Raw genomic sequence first — 21025 nt, 5'->3', positions numbered from 1 at the left:
CCACACTAATTGGCTAAAATGCAAGTTTGTTAAAAGCATTGAGATAAGGAGCAGTCTGCAGAGGCTTAGATACAAGGTAATCATAGAGATAAAAAGTATATTAAAGAGACATTAAACCCAAAATATTTCTGTCATGATTTAGATAGAGAATACAATTTTAAACACCATCCCAATTTACTTCTATTATCTAATTTGCTTCATTCTTTAGATATCCTTTGTTGAAGAAATAGCAATATACATGGGTGAGCCAATCACACGAAGCATCTGTGTGCAGCCACCAATCAGCAGCTTACAAACCAATCTTAAGCTTACAAACTAAAGAAGAACAAACAATATATGGGCTCCATTTATGAAGCTTCAGGCACAATTTTGAATCCCAAGCAATTCAGACTCACGTGAGCCAGCCTGAAACGTTAGTTAAGTAGCTGGGGTCTTAAGATTGCTTAAGAGTTAAATCATCATGGCCAGGATCCATGGTGATGATTGACAAGCTCTGCTGTCATGTAATGGGTTGTGTAAGTGCAGGGGAACAGCTGCCCAAACAATAGCAAGTGCAATGATAACTGCAGGTGGTGGATGTTGCCCACTCACCGTGATGCCTGGAGGACAAGGCTCCTGTATGGGAACCTTGTTGTTCCGTAGTTTCATAAATAGGGTCCATTGTCCCTGTAGTGTGGTGATTTCAAAGTTGTAGCAAAAGTAGATAACAGAGTAGCTGTGTGTGAGAAAATAGTGGACATGAGTCAGGAAGAAGTGATAATTGCACCTCATATCAATTAAAGGAGTGGTTATGTAAATGAGTAAGCAATTTAGTGGCAATAGAGTGGTGAGTGTTTGGAGTCTGTCTGTATTTCTTGATGGGAACTGCATTGACTGTCTGTACTGTGAGATGAGAATAAATGTTTGTGAGAATACTTAAATACTCGCTGGCATTGAGCGAAATCTCACAAATACTTTGGGGAATATTTTGAGCATTTTATTGTACTGTAGGTGTTTCTTCACTTTTAGAACCTTCCATAGCAAGATTAACAGCTCTCATGCTAAAATCTGCCTATCAAATTTTTTTGAGGGACCTCACAGTAGTGACAAGACGTCTTAGATAATCTAACCACAGAGGAGATCTTTAAATCATTGGGCCCGTAAAGCCTGATGATCATAGGATTCTCCAGCTTGGAGAGAAATTGTAGTGTAGACTTCACAGGGACTGAGCTCAGTGAATGTTTTAAAGTAAAAGGGTGGAACTCTTCAGCACTGTGAGATCTCTCTCATTAATGTATATGAAGGAGAGACAAGCCCAGTGCAATATAGCACTGTATATATAGCCCAGTGCTTTGTATTTTATATGACTTTACATTTCAGATTGGGTCCTTTCATTATTATTGCATTTAAGCTTTGCACTTTCTCTTTTATATTTTAATACATTTAGATTTAGATCCAGCAGTAATTTGACAAATTCTGATACTGTTTTGAAAGTTTCTGTGTTACTTTAACAAACTAGGATCATCTTTTGTATATTTCTGTTTATCTTTTACAAATTACATTGCACTTTTTATTTGCTCCATTGTAAACTAAAACTGACAGTTTCAGGAAGTGGGAGGGACAGGGGAGCTCCCTGGGCTGAACAGGGGAGTTCTCAGAGTATATTCAAAGCTCTCTCACAATTCTTGTAAACTTATGTAACCATTTTAAACAAGCTGGTCTCACTGATTTTTGTCGCCAGCTGTATGCAGGTAACGTTTGCTCAAAACTCACAATACATTTATTTCAATTAACAGAACGTATACTAAAATTTAGACAAAATCATATTAAATTGTAGTGATAGAATTTCAATTTAATTTGTACTTGATGCAAACTGAGTCTTTGGGGTAGATTTATGAAATGTCGGACGACCATGATTTGATGTGGCGAACATGTCCACCCACCATTGCTAAATGCTGACAGCATATGCTGTTGGCATTTATCATTGCACAAGCATTTCTGGTGAAATGCTTGTACAATGCTGCCCCTTCCCATTCACAACCAATCGCTGTCAGTTTTTCAGTTTGCAATGTGCAGTGTAATTTGTAAAAGATACATATACATATACAAAGTATGGTCCTAATTTGTTAAAGATACACAGAAACTGTGAAAGCATAATCAAAATTTGTAACATCACAATCTAAATACAATGCTGTATACCAAATAAAGTACAAAGTGCAAAGTTTAAAGGGACATAGAACCAAAAATGTTTATTTTATGATTTGCATATATATTTAAACTACTTTCCAGTTTACTTTGATTATCAATGTTTCTTCATGCTCTTAGCAGCTAGCTTCCAGCTCCTGAGCCTACCTAGGTATGTTATTTAACAAAGGATACCAAGAAAACTAAGTAAATTAGATAATAGAAGTAAATTGAAACATCGTTTAAAATGGTATGCTCAGCACATTCACTGAAAAAAAAGAGGTTTCTATGTTGGAACACTTCAAATAATGCATACCTAACCTTACTTTTACTAAACCTACACTACCTGCCTCAAACTGGAAAATCTTGCCATTGAAGGTGGAAAGACAAATATGGATGAAAACCTGTATCAACCTGTAGGGCAGCGCTTGGAATATATTGCACTGCTGGTGATTTTTCCCCATTAAAATGCAGATTACTACCCTGGAACGCCCAGCAAACTCCCACCGAATGCCTATATTTACTTCATGTCTGCAATTTACCTTACTAATAAATACAAAAAACCTTATTATTAAAACTATAGGAGGTATGTCGATAGATGTATATACAATGTTTCATGTATATGCATTTTCTTCTATAATGCATATTATATAGGAGAGAGACAGCAAAAGAGAGGGGGGAGAGAGAGCAAAAGAGAGGGGGGAGAGAGGGGGCAAAAGAGAGGGGGGAGAGAGAGAGAGAGAGCAAAAGAGAGAGGGGGAAAGAGAGGGGAGAGAGAGCAAAAGAGAGGCGGGAGAGAGAGCAAAAGAGAGAGAGCAAAAGAGAGGGGGGAGAGAGAGAGAGAGAGTAAAAGAGAGGGGAGAAAAAGAGAGCAAAAGAGAGGGGGGATAGAGAGAGAGCAAGGGGTGGGACCACTGTACTGCAAAAAATGGCCCGTGTACATGGGCTTTAGGACTAGTATTATATAAAAGGCCAAGTGTGTTTGTCCGAAGCTGTCATGCGCAGTAGAGACAGCAGGAGGACAAACACACCTGGCCTTACCTGACAATCCATGGCATGCTGTTTGCGGCGAAAGTGGGCATGGCCAGGCGGGAGCGTGGGCATGGTCGGGTCGGGGGCATGGCCATAGGGACTGGGCATAGACAGGGGCATAGACGGGCGTGGCAGGGAGCATGGTCGGGTGCGGTTGGCGCAACAGAGAGGGGAGAGATATAGAAAGAGAGGGGAGAGACAAAAAGATATAGGAAAGAGCAAAAGAGAGGGGGAAGAGCAGAAGAGAGGGGGAGAGAGCACAAAAGAGAGGGGAGAGAGACATAGCAAAAGAGAGGGGGAGATAGGGGGGGAGTGAGAGAGCAAAAGAGAGGGGGGGGAGAGAGAGAGCAAAAGAGAGGGGGGAGAGAGGTGGGAGAGAGAGACCAAAAGAAAGGGGGGAGAGAGAAAGTGCAAAAGAGAGGGGGAGAGAGAGCACAAAAAAAGGGGGAGAGAGAGCGCGCAAAAGAGAGGGGAGAGAGAGAGCGCAAAAGAGAGGGGAGAGAGAGAGCACAAAAGAGGGGGGAGAGAGAGCGCAAAAGAGGGGGGAGAGAGCGCAAAAGAGAGAGGGGAGAGAGTGCAAAAGAGAGGGGGAGAGAGTGCAAAAGAGAGGGGGAGAGAGCGCAAAAGAGAGGGGGAGAGAGAGAGCGCAAAAGAGAGGGGGAGAGAGAGAGCGCAAAAGAGAGGGGGAGAGAGAGAGCGCAAAAGAGAGGGGGGAGAGAGAGCGCAAAAGAGGGGGGAGAGAGCGCAAGAGAGAGAGAACACAAAAGAGAGGGGGAGAGAGAAAGCGTAAAAGAGAGGGGAGAGAGAGCACAACAGAGAGGGGGAGAGAGAGCAAAAGAGAGGGGGGAGAGAAAGCAAAAGAGAGGGGAGGAGAGGGAGCAAAAGAGAGCAGGGAGAGAGAGAGCAAAAGAGAGGTGAAGCAAGAGAGAGCGCAAAAGAGAGGGGGAGAGAGCGCAAAAGAGAGGGGGAGAGAGCACAAAAGAGAGGGGGAGAGAGAGTAAAAGAGAGGGGGAGAGAGAGAGCAAACGAAAGGGGGAGAGAGGGAGCAAAAGAGAGGTGGAGCGAGAGAGAGAGTGCAAAAGAGAGGGGGGAGAGCACAAAAGAGAGGGGGAGTGAGCACAAAAGAGAGGGGGAGAGAGAGAGCAAGGGGTGGGACCACTGTACTGCAAAAAATGGCCCGTTTTATACATGTATTGATTATGGAATTCAATTTGCAGTGGGGTATTGGCAGTTTGGGGTTTAAGTAGTGTAGGGGTAGTTTGCTGTGGGGTATTGACGGTTTGGAGGTTAGGTAGTGTAGGGGTAGTTTGCTGTGGGGTATTGACGGTTTGGAGGTTAGGTAGTGAAGGGGTAGTTTGCTGTGGGGTATTGGCAGTTTGGGGTTTATGTAGTGTAGGGGTAGTTTGCTGTGGGGTATTGGCAGTTTGGAGGTTAGGTAGTGTAGGGGTAGTTTGCTGTGGGGTATTGGCAGTTTGGGGTTTAAGTAGTGTAGGGGTAGTTTGCTGTGGGGTATTGGCAGTTTAGGGTTTAGGTAGTGTAGGGGTAGTTTGCTGTGGGGTATTGGCAGTTTGGGGTTTAGTTAGTGTAGGGGTAGTTTGCGGTGGGGTATTGACGGTTTGGAGGTTAGGTAGTGTAGGGGTAGTTTGCGGTGGGGTATTGGCAGTTTGGGGTTTAAGTAGTGTTGGGGTAGTTTGCTGTGGGGTATTGGCAGTTTGGGGTTTAGGTAGTGTAGGGGTAGTTTGCGGTGGGGTATTGGCAGTTAAGGGATTAAGTAGCGTAGGGAGTTTATTACATTGGAGGTTTTATGTTAGTTTAGGAGTGAAGAGGTATGTTTATTATGCTGGGTGATATATTTAAAAGGGATCCTCTACTTTGCATCGTCATTGTTGGTGGTGATGCTGCTTGGAATATACCACCAGCATCACCACCCATTGCTATGTAAGTAAAATGCTTTTATTTAAACACTGATGTCAGCTGTTTGGAAAATGTTGCCGGCTTTCTCAAAATGGGGACGGATCCCTTTTAAATATCTCGCTGCCTCATGGCACTTTCGATCATCAGTGCCATAGAGATAAGTTTTAAAATGGAGCAACAAATGTGGAAAATATTTTCAAACATTGCTTGATTGAAGATGGGAGTCAGTGAAGTCAGTAATAGTACTAAACAGTCATACTTCTTAAATCTCAAGAGATTTATTTAAAGAAATAAGTTAAAGGAAATTTAAGCTCAATAAATATCTATCATGCATATAAACAGCTCGTTTTTGTAATGAAAAAGAAGTTCATTTTGAAATTGAAACCAAATAAGTGACACTATCATTGCTCTATTGGTTAACAGTGGCACATGCCACAAACCAAAAAAACTAGTGTTTATTATTTAACACAGAAACATTCGATTAAGAAAACAGTATTACATGTTTAAATGCTTTCTTTTATTTCTATAAAGCCCCTTTAAATAATGCCTATGTCTAAGCTATAGAATGTATAGATGTATGCAGTGAATAGGAGCCATGAATCACAGAGATTTTTAGTTATTAATTTTGTATTATTTAATGTTTCAATGCATTGCACTTAGGGCCTGATGATCGAAAACTCCAAGTCGTCAAAATCTAAAAAAAAAACTATTACACATCTGATTGCTTGTGCCTCCACAGGCCAATCAGATGGGCATTGTAAATCCGCATCAGCGCCTATCTCCACTATCTATTTTTGCCTCCACCTGGGAGGTTCAAGGGGGTTAAAGGTGGATGCCAGAAGATTGGCGGTGCGCCCCCCCTAACAGAGGCAAAAGCAAATAGTGAAAATGGCAGAGTCACTGGAAGTGACGTATTTGGAGATTTCGACGAACAATGGAATGAAATCACGCAAAATATTTAAGCTCTTTTTATGAACATTAAATAGTAATGTAAGTGGTTTTCATTCCCATCCACAACCCGAATAGCACTGGAAAGACTTTTTAGATAACTTATCCAGATTGGAGAGTTTTAGATCTTAGGGCCTGAGATAAAAGATTCCCCTGCAGAATTCACAGGGGCTGAACTCACTGAATGCTAAAAGGAAAGGGCGGAGCTCTCCAAAACTGCAAGATCCTTCACAAGATTTTAGACAGGCAAATTTTGCTATACTTGTCTAAGGGGTGTTCTCTGCATTTCTGTATTTGAAGGAGAGACAAGCCCAGTGCAATATAGTACTGCATGACATGGCAGTTCTGCTCCATTTTTACTTTGCGCTTAGTATTTTATATTACTTTACACTTCAGATTCATTTTATTACATTTAAAACTCTCAGAACTCTAATGTCATGAAGTGCAATATTGCTCTGGGCTTGTCTCTCCTTCACAGAAATGTAGGAAACGCCCCTTGGAGAAGTATAGCAAAATCTGCCCTTTTAGAATTTCACTAAGGATCTAACCGTTCTGGAGGATCCTGTTATATTATATATTATATTGTTTAAGCACAGAGCTTTATATCATCTGGCCCTTAGTGCTAATGCCTACTTATTAACCCCTTAGTGATAACTCTTACTAATTAACACACTAATACATATATGTTTTTATGTATTTTATAGACATTTGCCGAAAGGATTCTTGGTTATATGAAATGGTTTATGCCTATATTTGTGGCTATATCCTGCTGCGGTGGACTAAATTCTGTTGTTATTTCATCATCAAGGTACAACTGAAACACTGTTTAACCAGTTATAACAATAACACACTTTTTGATTACTACTTGTAATTAAAGATAATAATTGCTTGCAATTATGTCTCACACCTAGTTAATACATTTAATTCCTTTAATTTCCTTTAATTGCTATGAAGGTTAGTAATATTACCATACTACAATTACAAATGTAGATGGAATGATCATCATTTAATAGGACACTAAACAAGTCATAATTAAACTAAGGCCTCACTTCCATTGAGTCGTTAAAAATGGAGCCGTAAGCTACCGAAGCGGCCGACAGCTAAAAGTAATTTACGGCTCCATTTTAGTACCAGGTTTCCATTGAAATATTTTGCGGATAGCGTGCAGTTGCTCTTTTCGTGTAGCTGTAAGTTAACGTTGTGCTAACGCTTCCATCTGATGTCGGATTTCTTGAAAATCAATTAGTTGCTAAGGTAACCCGACCTTACGCTATAGAATTTACGTTTAACATCCATGCTCCTTACCGGTGATCACCTCTCAAGAAAAATAAAGATACACTTATCCATATTTTTAATAATCAAATACTATTTTTTAATATAATTATATTTACCACTTCATAGATATAAGTAATATGTATTGCTGCCCTAGGCATGGGTCTAGTTTGCATTCTGTAGATATGTTCTTGCATATATTATTATATTTAAATATATACTGATATTTCTATTAGAATATAAGTTCAACTATTTCTATACATGAGACAACAATAAATATTACTTATAACAATTTATTTCTACATTAAAACACTTGCATTATTTGCAAGTTTTATAATTTCAATAGAAAATAGGTCTCAAAAAGCACAATTTTCCTCTTTTACACCTAGTTGAGCTGGGTGTAATATTTCTCAATGTATCGACAGCCTCTGACAGTATATTAACGGTTTGCGCTTTCATTGGAAACCTGGTATAATTTATCAATTAACGGCTTCTATTACTTTCTATGGGACGCAAAGATTTTTTCGGCAGCCGGAGTCCAGCTGCCGATATTGAGGTATAACGCGCCATTGGAAACAGTCAATAAACGATATTGCTTTCAACAGCATATTTAACGGTTTGCGAGTGCATGCAAACTGAATTACGACTCAATGGAAGCGAGGCCTATGTCGGTAAAAAGTAAGAGTTTAAAAAAAAGTGCTGAAAATCTATCCAAATATTGGAACCTATTTGGTATTTACAATTCTTTATTTCAAATGTAATAGAACAGAAACTTCACTTTTGATTTATGATTTCACATATTTCTTTCTCATAACCTAATATTTAGTAGCACAGCCTTTGGAGACAATAACTTAATCAAGTGCTTTCAGTAGCTCTGAATATTTCTACATTTTCTGACTGTATTCTTTGGCCCATTCTTCTGCTCCAGTTCCCATTGGCTTGATGGGTGCCTTTTCCCAACTGCAAGTTTCAGCTCTTTTCACAGATGTTTGAAGGGATTCAGATCTGGACTCATATTAGAACACTTTGGAACGGTTCTCATCTATTCTTGCCATCAATATCTATGTTTCTAAGTATGTTTCGGATCATTTTGCTGCTGGAGGACCCATGATCTGTTCTTTTCTTTGAAAGCTTCTTTTTTCCTTCTGTAAACATGGAGATTTTGGGATTTTCATTTTACTTTTGTATATATATATATATATATATATATATATATATATATATTGTATGTATATATATATATATATATATATATATATATATATATATATATATATATATATATATATACACACACACACATACTGTATGTAACAGTTGTTCAGAAAACAATTACATGCTACTTAACTACTTAGATGATTTTGGCACCAAAATGGATGCACAGACACTTAAAGGGACACTAAAGTTAAAATTAAACTTTTATGATTCAGATAGAGCATGCAGTTTTAAGAGACTTTCTACTCTACTTTTTTTTAATTAAATTTTGTACATTATTTTTAAATACACACTTTCTGAGGCACCAGCTCCTACTGAGCATGTGCACAAGTTAATAGGGTATACATTTACTAGTCTGTGATGGGCTGATAGCTGTCACATGATATAGGGGGCCGGCATTTGTAAGAAAAAAAACACCCAGCTTATTTGAAATTCAGAATAAGTGTTATTGCAATGTCTTTTAATTATGCACTTGTAAATTATGCAATTCCATTGTATTTTGTGGTCCTTTAATTCCTTTATTATTCTCAATAATGTAAATATTTGCTTCTTTCATGAAAACTGACAGTTGCTTCAACTTCATCAAAAACCTGAACGATTTTTGTGGATAAGTACTTTAATAGTTTGAGTAAGTTAAGTGGGGTCATAATCTCAGTTTAGAGGGTAGTAGTTTCAGGGGACATTTTCTAAAGCACTTGGAACGGGTGGATCCAATAGACTTGATGGGCTCTTTGGTTCTTATCAGCATTAAAAATCTATCACCTCCTACATTACAAGTTGTGCGTTGGTAATTTCAGCGTTAAAACAGCACCGCAGCAATTACAGCCAGTCTTGTCGGCCTAGCTGTACCGCAAACCTTTTAGCCTGTAACGCAACATCAATCCCGCACTCGTAAAAATTACGTTTTTTCATGGGACTTCCATAGCGCTGCCATTACGAGTTTTGCAGTGAGGCTAAAAAACTTGCGTTGCAGCCTATACCGACAAGATCCATTCCACAATCTAAAAGCAGTAGTTATGATTTTTACGATATAAAACTGTTACATAAAACTCATAAATAAACTGTCACAAAGTACACTAAACACCCATAAACTACATATTAACCCCTAAACCGAGGCCCTCCCGCATCACAAACACTATATTACATTTATTAACCCCTAATCTGCCGCTCCCGACATCCCTGCCACTAATACAATTTATTAACCAATATCCTGCCGCTCCCTGACATCGTCACCACTATAATAAAGTTATTAATCCCTAAACCGCCACCCTCCCACATCGCAAACACTATTAAAATATTATTAACCCCTAATCTGCCATCCGCCCACATAGCCCCCACTATACTAAAGTCATTAACCCCTAAACTGCAAGCCCCCCACAACAAAATATACTAAATTAAACTATTAACCCCTAAACCAAAAGCCCCCCACATCACAATAAACTCATTTAAACTAGTAACCCCTAAACCTAACGTCCCCTAACTTTATATTAAAATTATAATTTCCCTATTTTAAATTAAATTTAAGCCTACCTGTCAAATTAAAAAAACTAAGTTTAAACTAACAATTTAACTTATATAACTATTTAACTAATATTAAACTAACTACCAATTAAATAAAACTAAAATAAACATTAAAAAATCCTAACACTACTATAAAAATTACAATCTATCTAATTACAAAAAAATAAAAAATACTAAATTTAAAAAAAATAAACACTAAATTAAGAAAAATAACAAACAAAATTATCAAAAATAAAAAAAATTACACCTAATCTAATAGCCCTATCAAAATAAAAAAGCCCACCCAAAATAAAAAAACCTAGCCTACAATAAACTACCAATAGCCCTTAAAAGGGCCTTTTGTAGGGCATTGTCCTAAGTTAAACAGCTCTTTTACCTGTAAAAAAAAAAAATATAAAGACCCCCCCAACAGTAAAACCCACCACCCAACCAACCCCCCAAAATAAAAAACCTAACACTAACAAAAACCTAAGCTACCCATTGCCCTGAAAAAAGGCATTTGTATTGGCATTGCCTTTAAAAGGGCATTTAGCTCTTTTAAGAAAAAGCCCAAACCCTAAACTAAAAAAACAAACACCCAAAATAACCCTTAAAGAACCACTAGCCCCTGAAGATCCACTTACAGTTTTTGAAGTCCCGCTTGAACGATCTACATCCAGGCAGCGAATTCCTCATCCAGACGGCGAGAAGTCTTCATCCAGACGGCCTCTTCTATCTTCATCCAGGTGACGAAGTCCTCATCCAGACGGCCTCTTCTATCTTCATCCAGGTGACGAAGTCTTCATCCAGACGGCCTCTTCTATCTTCATCCAGGTGACGAAGTCTTCATCCAGACGGCCTCTTCTATCTTCATCCAGGTGACGAAGTCTTCATCCAGACGGCCTCTTCTATCTTCATCCAGGTGACGAAGTCTTCATCCAGACGGCCTCTTCTATCTTCATCCAGGTGACGAAGTCTTCATCCAGACGGCCTCTTCTATCTTCATCCAGGTGACGAAGTCCTCATCCAGGCGGCCTCTTCTTTCTTCATCCAGGCGGCGTGGAGCGGGTTTATTCTGAAGACATCCGGCGCGGAGCATCCTCTTCATATGGTCGCCGCCGTATACTGAATGTTCAATGCAAGGTACGCAATTCAAAATGGCGTCCCTTGCATTCCTATTGGCTGATTTGATTTTGGAAATTCAAATAGGCCAATAGGATGAGAGCTACTGAAATCCTATTGGCTGTTCAAATCAGCCAATAGGATGAGAGCTACTGAAATTCTATTGGCTGATTTGAACAGCCAACAGAATTTCAGAAGCTCTCAGCCTATTGTCTTTTTTTCTTTTATGTGTTTTTTTTTTTTTTTTAGTTTAGGGTTTGGGCTTTTTCTTGAAAGAGCTAAATGCCCTTTTCAAGACAATGCAAAAAAGCTAAATGCCCTTTTCTGGGCAATGAGTATGTTAGGTTTTTTAGATTTTTTATTTTGTGGGTTTGGGGGGGGTGTTAGTTTGTAATGTTAGTGGGTCTTTGTATTTTTTTTTCAGGTAAAATAGCTGTTTTAACTTAGGGCAATGCCCTACAAAAGGCCCTTATAAGGGCTATTGATAGTTTATTCTAGATTATTTTTTTATTTTGGGGTGTTTTTTTTTATGGGTTTTATAATAGGAATAATTTTATTATTTTTATAGTTTGTTATTTTGTATAATGTATTTTTTTCATTTTGGGGTGGGTTTTTATTTTTACATTAGGGCTTGGGCATTTCATAAAAGAGCTGAATGCCCTTTTAAGGGCAGGGAAAAGACCTAAATGCCCTTTTAAGGGCAATTCCCATACATATGCTTTTTTTCAGGGCAATGGGTAGATTAGGTTTTACTTTATTTTTATTTTGTGGGTTTGAGGGGTGGGGGTTTGTATACTGTTAGCGGGTGTGTTTTTTGTTCTGTAGCAAAAGAGCTGTTAAATTTAGGGCAATGTTAGTTTATTCTAGATTAGCCTTTTTTTTAATAAAGGTTATTAGAAGGAATAGGAATACTTTTTATTGTTTTAAATAATTTTGTTTGTTATTTTTTTGTAATGTTAGGTTTTAGTGTAAGGCAGCTTAGGTTTTATTTCACAGGTAAGTTTGTATTTATTTTAACTAGGTAGTTAGTAAATAGTTAATAACTATTTACTAACTAGTCTACCTAGTTAAAATAAATACAAACTTACCTGTGAAATAAAAATAAAACCTAAGCTAGCTACAATATAACTATTATTTATATTGTAGCTAGCTTGGGTTTTATTTCACAGGTAAGTATTTAGTTTTAAATAGGAATTATTTAGTTAATAATTGTAAGTTATATTTAGCTATATTTTAATTATATTAAATTTAGGGGGTGTTAGGTTCAGGGTTACGTTAGGGTTAGGTCTAGGGGTTAATATAGTTTAATTTAGGTTGTTGCAATGTGGGGGGCTGGCGGTTTAGGGGTTAATAGGTTTATTTAGTGGTAGTGATGTGGGAGGCCAGAGGTTTAGGGGTTAATAACTTTATTTAGTGGCGGCGATGTCGGGGACCGGCGGAATAGGGGTTAATAGATTTATTATAGTGTGGGTGATGTTGGGATGCAGGGGAATAGGGGTTAATAACTATAGTATAGTAGCGGCGATATTGGGAGCGGCAGATTAGGGGTTAATAGCTTTATTTAGGTGGCGGCTATATCGGGGTCGGCAGATTAGGGGTAAATAACATTATGTAGGTGTCGGCGATGTCGTGGGGGGCAGATTAGGGGTGTTTAGATGTGAGGTTTATGCTAGGGTGTTAGGTTTAAACGTTATTTTTTTTCCCCCATAGACATCAATGGGGCTGCATTACGGAGCTTTTCTATCCACGATCACAGGTGTTAGGCTTTTTTCTGACCTGCTCTCCCCATTGATGTCTATGGGGAAAGCGCGCACGAGCACGTCAAAACAGCAACCATATTGCACGCACAAGCCGGCTGTTTGAAAACTTGTAATGGCTGCGCTATAGAGGGTTAAATAACGCAACTTTTGTTGTGTTCGTTAATTTCCCTATAGCGCGCATAACTTGTAATTTAGGTGTATGTTTCTATTGGTATCTTAAAGAAAACTAAAGCTAATCAATTTGTGTGACAATACATTTAAAGATCTCCATCTTGTTCTAATTATGGCTGCAATAATAGAAAGACATTTAATGCCATAGTTATTTTAAAAACTGAACAGCATGGCTAGAAAGTATAGCTGCAAAGTCAAGAAGTTAACAAGTGGCTTTACTTGACCCAAAAGAATGAAACAGTTTTTGTAAGAAGCAAAGCTCACAGTAATCCATAATGCCTTATTTCTTTCATAATATGGTGAGAGTTTATGAGCCATCAAATGTGATATTAAGCTCCAGTTCCCTAAGTGGAGGCAAAGACACCCAACATAGCAAAGCGTTTAAGCCTTCCCACTCTCCCATAATCCCATAATCCCTCAGTCAATTTTTTTTGGCTCCAGCAAGAAGTAAGGTGAAGTTTGGAGTGCTGATCTCATGTCATTTGACAGGGGTTCTCTAACCAATCTGAGACCTCAGAGAACCTACATTGGCAGAGAGGCAGACAACATTTTCAGTCAGGGAGTGATTATCTACTCCCAGTGCACTGCTCCTTGTTAAAACCTTGCCAGATCCTTGGTACTATGCTTGCGCTAACTCTGATGGGCCTGTCTACTGAAGGCAGTCTTCTGAAGCTAAACTGTGCATGGTAGACAAAGGTGCTGAACATATATGCCTGCACATATATTAGTGGCTGAACATAAATGCCTCTTGTCATTGACTTACCTGATGTATTCATCGTGCTCCCATAAGTGAATTTCCGCTCCTTCAACAAAAGGATACCACAAGAATTAAACAAATTTGATATTATAAGTAAATTGGAAATGTGTTTAAAATTGTATGCTTTATCTGAATTATAAAAGAAAATGTTTCTGATTTAAAGAAATAGTCTAGTCAAAATTAAACTTTCATGATTCAGATAGAGCATGCAATTTTAAGCAACTTTCACATTTACTCCTATTATCAATTGTTCTTCAATCTCTTGCTATCTTTATTTGAATGTAAGCATAGGAGCCAGTCCATTTTTGGTTTAGAACCTGGGTAGGGCTTGCTGATTAGTGGCTACATTTAGGCACCAATCAGAAAGTGCTACCCAGGTTCTGAACCAAAATGGGCCGGCTCATATGCTTACATTCTCGCATTTTCAAATAAAGATACCAAGAGAACAATGACAAATTGATAATAGGAGTAAATTAGAAAGTTGCTTAAAATTGCATGCTCTATCTAAATAATGAACGTTTAATTTTGACTAGACTATTCCTTTAATCACCAAGGAAAGGAACAAACTTTTGGTTAATTTTGTTCCCTCTACCAAGGTTAAGAACATTTTCTGTTTTCCCTGTAAATCTGAAGGTGCAGGAAACAATTCCAAAGTTGATGGAGCAATTCTTAATTCTCAACCTTGCTAGGTGGACTATTATTCCTTTTGTGGACAGCACCTTTTTTAAGGACCCCATTGATTAACAGTGTGAAATTGTCAGTGTTTCACCCTGCCTTTACTAGTTATTTGCAGCTTTTTATCTTTTCTCCTTGCCTGTAGCAGAGTGTGTAACGCTGCTCACTACTCCCAGGCTCCCTCTTATGGCCAGACTGGAGAACATCAGAGAGAGGCAGGTTGCGGTCCCAGAATGATGATGTCATCACTTCCTATTTTACTGGCTCAGTCCTGTTTGCCTTTGCTCTTACGTTGTCTCTGACTTCACTGTGAGTTACTGTGTTCATGACTACATTTATGTATGTTTGACATCCCTTCTAGTTCCTGATCTGGCTTGTTCCTGATTTCCCTGATCATCATGTTTCTGACCCCGGCTTTTTTGACAACTCACTTTGGCTCCTGACCCGGCTCGTCTAACTACCCTCTCTGGCTTTGACTCCTGGCTAGTCTTTTGGCTTTTGGACTTGTTTTTATTTTTGTTATTTTTAATAAAGGCGTGATTCATTTAGCAATTCTTCTCTGTCTAGTTCCTGGTACCCTGACAGAAAGCCTTCAAAGACAATCCTTTCAGCTGGCAGGCTACATGTTTTGTCCAGCTGTCAGTAAAGCTTGCACTTCTGCAGCTACTGCAGTGTGGTATGAAAAAAATTCTGAAGAAGGTGCCATAAAAGAAATTCAGGATTGATTGAACTTGGTCAAGACTGCAAACAGTTTTATTTAAGATGCAGCAATGTAAATACTCACATTAATGTGAAAAGTGCTGGAATTATTCTTTTGGCTAGACGAGCCTTGTGTCTCAAGTCATGGTCTGCTTATATGGTATTTAAAAGCAGACATATTTCTCTTCCTTTTCAAGAAATTATCTTGTTTGGAACTGGATACTATTATTGCAAAAGTCACTAGACATAAGGGAGCTTTCCTATTGCAAGACAAAAATTCTAAGGTCAGTGTCATAACAGGCACTTGGCTAAAATAATAATTTCTTACTCTGCTGCAGTTAATCATACTGTACCTTTAAGGAGTCCTAGAAGACAAAGATCATTAGGCCTTAATTGCAGTAGTCTATATAAGCTCTGTGTTTTTAGCATGTGGTTGCTTGTGTATTGAGTTACTGAACCTCTTACACTGGCAATTACAACTTGGACATACTGGTTGTCTTATGCTCCCCCTGACTATACTTTTGCATTAACCCATTGCTTGTGACTGACTTGGTAATCGACTTTGGCTTGTTTGTGGACTGCATTTGTTAAATTATTTTGTACTGCTTTTCCCTTTGAGTCCTTGACCTGAACTGTCTAAGATTACATTTTTCCTGGATACCAATGCTATCAGAAGATCTGCATTAAGTAATTAATGTGAGCTGTATTTACTTGATAGCCAGACTAAACTTATACAAAGGTATGTCTTTTTTTGATATTTGAATTTTTAAACTTACAGTTACTCCTTAGTACTTAGCTGTTGTTTGTTTTTTTAGAAGCTGATTAAAGTACTAGAGAAAGTTCAGCTACTAAGTTTAGTCTCATTCCCCTCTTACCCCTAGCCTCTCTTGAAACACTGTGTTAACGTTCAGTGCATCAGTAAGGGCTTGTGATGAGCTGAGCCACTCAGCCGATGATTCCAGTTTGTTACATTCTAAATAACACCACTCCACTTGGCACTGAGTAGGCGCATGCTCGGACAGGAAGCGGTTTGCTGTTTGTTACATAATACACAAGCCATAAAATGGAATCAGCAGAGATGGCCCATACTTTTAAATCCTTTTTTATTAATTAAAGAAACACAGGTACAACTATACAGATGTATGTGTATACAAAGTAAAATTATAGACAGTTCACAATGCGCATTTGAAATAAGCATTACATATATCAGTAGCCACAGTACAGTTATTACCGCTGGAATCAAAGAAGGGCTGCAGATTGTGTTTCCGTCTTCTACATATAGCAACCAATATAGTCCTTCAATAATGTTCAAAATAGAGAAATCCTTTAAAGAGGAGCTTTATCAGGTAGTCAGTTATCAGTTCAGTGTATAACCTGTGTTTCTTAATCTTTATATATAATAATAAACAAAACAACTTAACCAAACTAAATACATAAATCTAAACACATCCCTAATTGACCCAGAGATTTCAGATGTGTGCCATCCCCATTATATATATAGGATAAAGGACAATATATATGCTATCCAGCATGCAAGATAAACCAGCTTATGCATTGAATTAAATAATGAACACATGAAAGTTCAATTGATAAGAGCACAATTGAAGAGGTATATTTGATTCTGTCAAGGAAGCATACTGTCCAATAGTTTTCCGTTTATAAACAGTTGTCTAGTGGTTAACCGAGGAGAAATAAATGTGCATGATATATGAGAGCCCAGTCTACTTAGAATAAAATAACCTAAATGACATTGGCCCCTAGTTATCAAGCCGTCAACCTCAAATACTCTGGAATTCCGCAGCGTATTTGTGGCGAGGCTGATTCGCCTTAGTTATCAAGCCCTGCTGCCCGGCAAAAGTAGAATTTAGTGACGTAAGCTTCGATCCGCCGGACTCAGTCCGACACAGATCGATTCTTACGTCACTCCAGATGTTCCGCACACAAGTTCGACACAATCTGACTACTTTTGCTAGTTCAAATCAAATGACTAGCAGGTATGATCTGCACTTTTCCGGCCCAGCGTACCTGGTTTTCAATCCGCCGCCCTGGAGGCGGCGGATCCCATAGGAATCAATTGGAGTCTGACCATAGCGAAAGTTCATGTTCGCTGCTGCCCGATATCCCATTGATTCCTATGGGAGCTGTCTACACCTAACACCCTAACATGTACCCTGAGTCTAAACACCCCTAATCTGTCCCCCCTACACAGCCGCAGCTAAATAAATGTATTACCCCCTAAACCGCCGCTCCCGGAGCCCACCGCCACTCTAATAAACTGATTAACCCCTAAACCGCCACTCCCGGACCCCGCAGCCACTATAATAAATATGTTAACCCCTAAACCGCCGCTCCCAGACCCCGCCACCACCTACATAATACCTATTAACCCCTATCCTGCCCCCCCCCTACACCGCCGGCTTTATAATAAGTGTATTAACCCCTATCCTGCCCCCCCTACACCGCCGCCACTATAATAAAATTATTAACCCCTAAACCTGAGTCTAAGCCTAACCCTAACACCCCCCTAACTTAAATATTAATTAAATACATCTAAATATTATAACTCTTATTAACTAAATTAATCATATTTAAAACAAAATACCTTTAAAATAAACCCTAATACAGCTACAATATAAATAATAATTATATTGTAGCTATCTTAGGATTTATTTTTATTTTACAGGCAAATTTCAATTTATTTTAACTAGGTACAATAGCTATTAAATAGTTATTAACTATTTAATAGCTACCTAGCTAAAATAAAGAGAAATTTACCTGTAAAATAAAAACTAACCTAAGTTACAATTACACCTAACACTACACTATACTTAAATAAATTATTCCTATTTAAAACTAAATACTTATGTGTAAAATAAACCCTAAGATAGCTACAATGTAATTAATAATTACATTGTAGCTATTTTAGGATTTATATTTATTTTACAGGTAACTTTGTATTTATTTTAGCTAGTTAGAATAGTTATTAAATAGTTATTAACTATTTAATAACTACCTAGCTAAAAGAAATACAAAATTACCTGTAAAATAAATCCTAACCTAAGTTACAATTAAACCTAACACTACACTATCATTAAATTAATTAAATAAATTAGCTACAAATAACTACAATTAAATACAATTACATAAACTAACTAAAGTACAAAAAAAAAAGCTAAGTTACAAAAAATAAAAAAAATAGGTTACAAACATTTAAAAAATATTACAACAATTTTAAGCTACTTACACCTAATCTAAGCCCCCTAATAAAATAACAAAGCCCTCAAAATAAAAAATGCCCTACCCTATTCTACATTAAAAAGTTAACAGCTCTATTACCTTACCAGCCCTTAAAAGGGCCTTTTGCGGGGCATGCCCCAAAGAAATCAGCTCTTTTGCCTGTAAAATAAAAATACAACCCCCCCCAACATTAAAACCCACCACCCACATACCCCTACTCTAACCCAAACCCCCCTTAAATAAACCTAACACTACACCCCTGAAGATCATCCTACCTTTAGCCGTCTTCAGCCAGCCTACCACCGATGGAACAGAAGAGGACATCCGCAGCAGCCGAAGTCATCATCCAAGGGGTGCTGAAGAAGTCTTCCATCCGATTGAAGTCATCATCCAAGGGGTGCTGAAGAAGTCTTCCATCCGATTGAAGTCATCATCCAGGCGGCGTCTTCAATCTTCATCCATCCGGAGCGGAGCCATCTTCAGACGAGCCGACGCGGAGCCATCCTCTTCTACCGACGGACTAACGACGAATGATGGTTCCTTTAAGTGACGTCATCCAAGATGGCATCCCTCGAATCCTATCAGCCAATCGGAATTCGAGGGACGCCATCTTGGATGACGTCACTTAAAGGAACCATCATTCATCGTTAGTCCGTCGGTAGAAGAGGATGGCTCCGCATCGGCTCGTCTGAAGATGGCTCTGCTCTGCTCCGGATGGATGAAGATTGAAGACGCCGCCTGGATGATGACTTCAATCGGATGGAAGACTTCTTCAGCGCCCCTTGGATGATGACTTCAATCGGATGGAAGACTTCTTCAGCGCCCCTTGGATGATGACTTCGGCCGCTGCGGATGTCCTCTTCTGTTCCATCGGTGGTCGGCTGGCTGAAGACGGCTAAAGGTAGGATGATCTTCAGGGGGGTAGTGTTAGGTTTATTTAAGGGGAGTTTGGGTTAGAGTAGGGGTATGTGGGTGGTGGGTTTTAATGTTGGGGGGGGTTGTATTTTTATTTTACAGGCAAAAGAGCTGATTTCTTTGGGGCATGCCCCGCAAAAGGCCCTTTTAAGGGCTGGTAAGGTAATAGAGCTGTTAACTTTTTAATGTAGAATAGGGTAGGGCATTTTTTTATTTTGGGGGGCTTTGTTATTTTATTAGGGGGCTTAGATTAGGTGTAAGTAGCTTAAAATTGTTGTAATATTTTTTAAATGATTGTAACTTATTTTTTTTTATTTTTTGTAACAGTTTTTTTTATTTTTTGTACTTTAGTTAGTTTATTTAATTGTATTTAATTGTAGTTATTTGTAGCTAATTTATTTAATTAATTTAATGATAGTGTAGTGTTAGGTTTAATTGTAACTTAGGTTAGGATTTATTTTACAGGTAATTTTGTATTTCTTTTAGCTAGGTAGTTATTAAATAGTTAATAACTATTTAATAACTATTCTAACTAGCTAAAATAAATACAAAGTTACCTGTAAAATAAATATAAATCCTAAAATAGCTGCAATGTAATTATTAATTACATTGTAGCTATCTTAGGGTTTATTTTACAGGTAAGTATTTAGTTTTAAATAGGAATAATTTATTTAAGTATAGTGTAGTGTTAGGTGTAATTGTAACTTAGGTTAGTTTTTATTTTACAGGTAAATTTCTCTTTATTTTAACTAGATAGCTATTAAATAGTTAATAACTATTTAATAGCTATTGTACCTAGTTAAAAAAAATTGAAATTTGCCTGTAAAATAAAAATAAATCCTAAGATAGCTACAATATAATTATTATTTATATTGTAGCTATATTAGGGTTTATTTTAAAGGTAAGTATTTAGTTTTAAATAGGATTCATTTAGTTAATAAGAGTTATAATATAAAGATGTATTTAATTAATATTTAAATTTGGGGGTTAGGGTTAGACTTAGGTTTAGGGGTTAATAATTTTATTTTAGTGGCAGCGGTGTAGGGGGGGCAGGATAGGGGTTAATAAATTTATTATAGGTGGCGACGGTGTAGTGGGGGCAGATTAGGGGTTAATAAATTTATTATAGGTGGTGATGGTGTAGGGGGGGGCAGATTAGGGATTAATAAGTTTAATATAAGTGGCGGCGGGGTCCGGGAGCTGTGGTTTAGGGGTTAAACAATTGATTTAGTTGCGTCGGGGTCCGGGATCGGCAGGATAGGGGTTAAAAAATGTATTATAGGTGGCAGCGGTATAGGGGGGGCAGGATAGGGGTTACTAGGTATAATGTAGGTGGCGGTGGGCTCCGGGAGTGGCGGTTTAGGGATTAATAAATGTATTTAGTTGCGGGGGGCTCCGGGGGCGCCGGTATAGGGGGTAGAACAGTGTAGTTTAGTGTGGGTGCTTAGTGACAGCTTATCAATAAAGCTGTAGAAAAGCCGAAAAGCAGCGAAATCGGATGAGTGATAACTATCACAGTCCGCTGCTCATCGCCGCGTACTTGGTGCGCCGCTTTTTGACAGCTTTTTTGATAACTTTGGCGAGATTATTCAGGTCCGCGGCGGCGATGGTAGACGAGCTTAGGCGGGCGTTTTGGGCCTGCGAA

The 21025-nt window shown here is 38.3% G+C and overlaps 1 protein-coding gene across 1 annotated transcript in view; it reads left to right on the top strand.

Annotated features, from left to right (window-relative positions):
• The window catches only part of LOC128660791 (Y+L amino acid transporter 2), a 217639-nt gene that overhangs the window by 160664 nt on the left and 35950 nt on the right, over positions 1-21025 (top strand). Inside the window, exon 6 of the mRNA XM_053714811.1 lies at positions 6762-6865. Within this exon, the coding sequence (XP_053570786.1) occupies positions 6762-6865 (104 nt within the window). The remainder of the gene's footprint in view (positions 1-6761; positions 6866-21025) is intronic.

This window comes from Bombina bombina, chromosome 5, assembly GCF_027579735.1.
Source record: "Bombina bombina isolate aBomBom1 chromosome 5, aBomBom1.pri, whole genome shotgun sequence".
Taxonomy (NCBI): domain Eukaryota; kingdom Metazoa; phylum Chordata; class Amphibia; order Anura; family Bombinatoridae; genus Bombina; species Bombina bombina.
The sequence above is the reverse complement of the archived record's forward strand: the minus strand, read 5'-3'. Positions and strand labels throughout refer to the sequence as shown.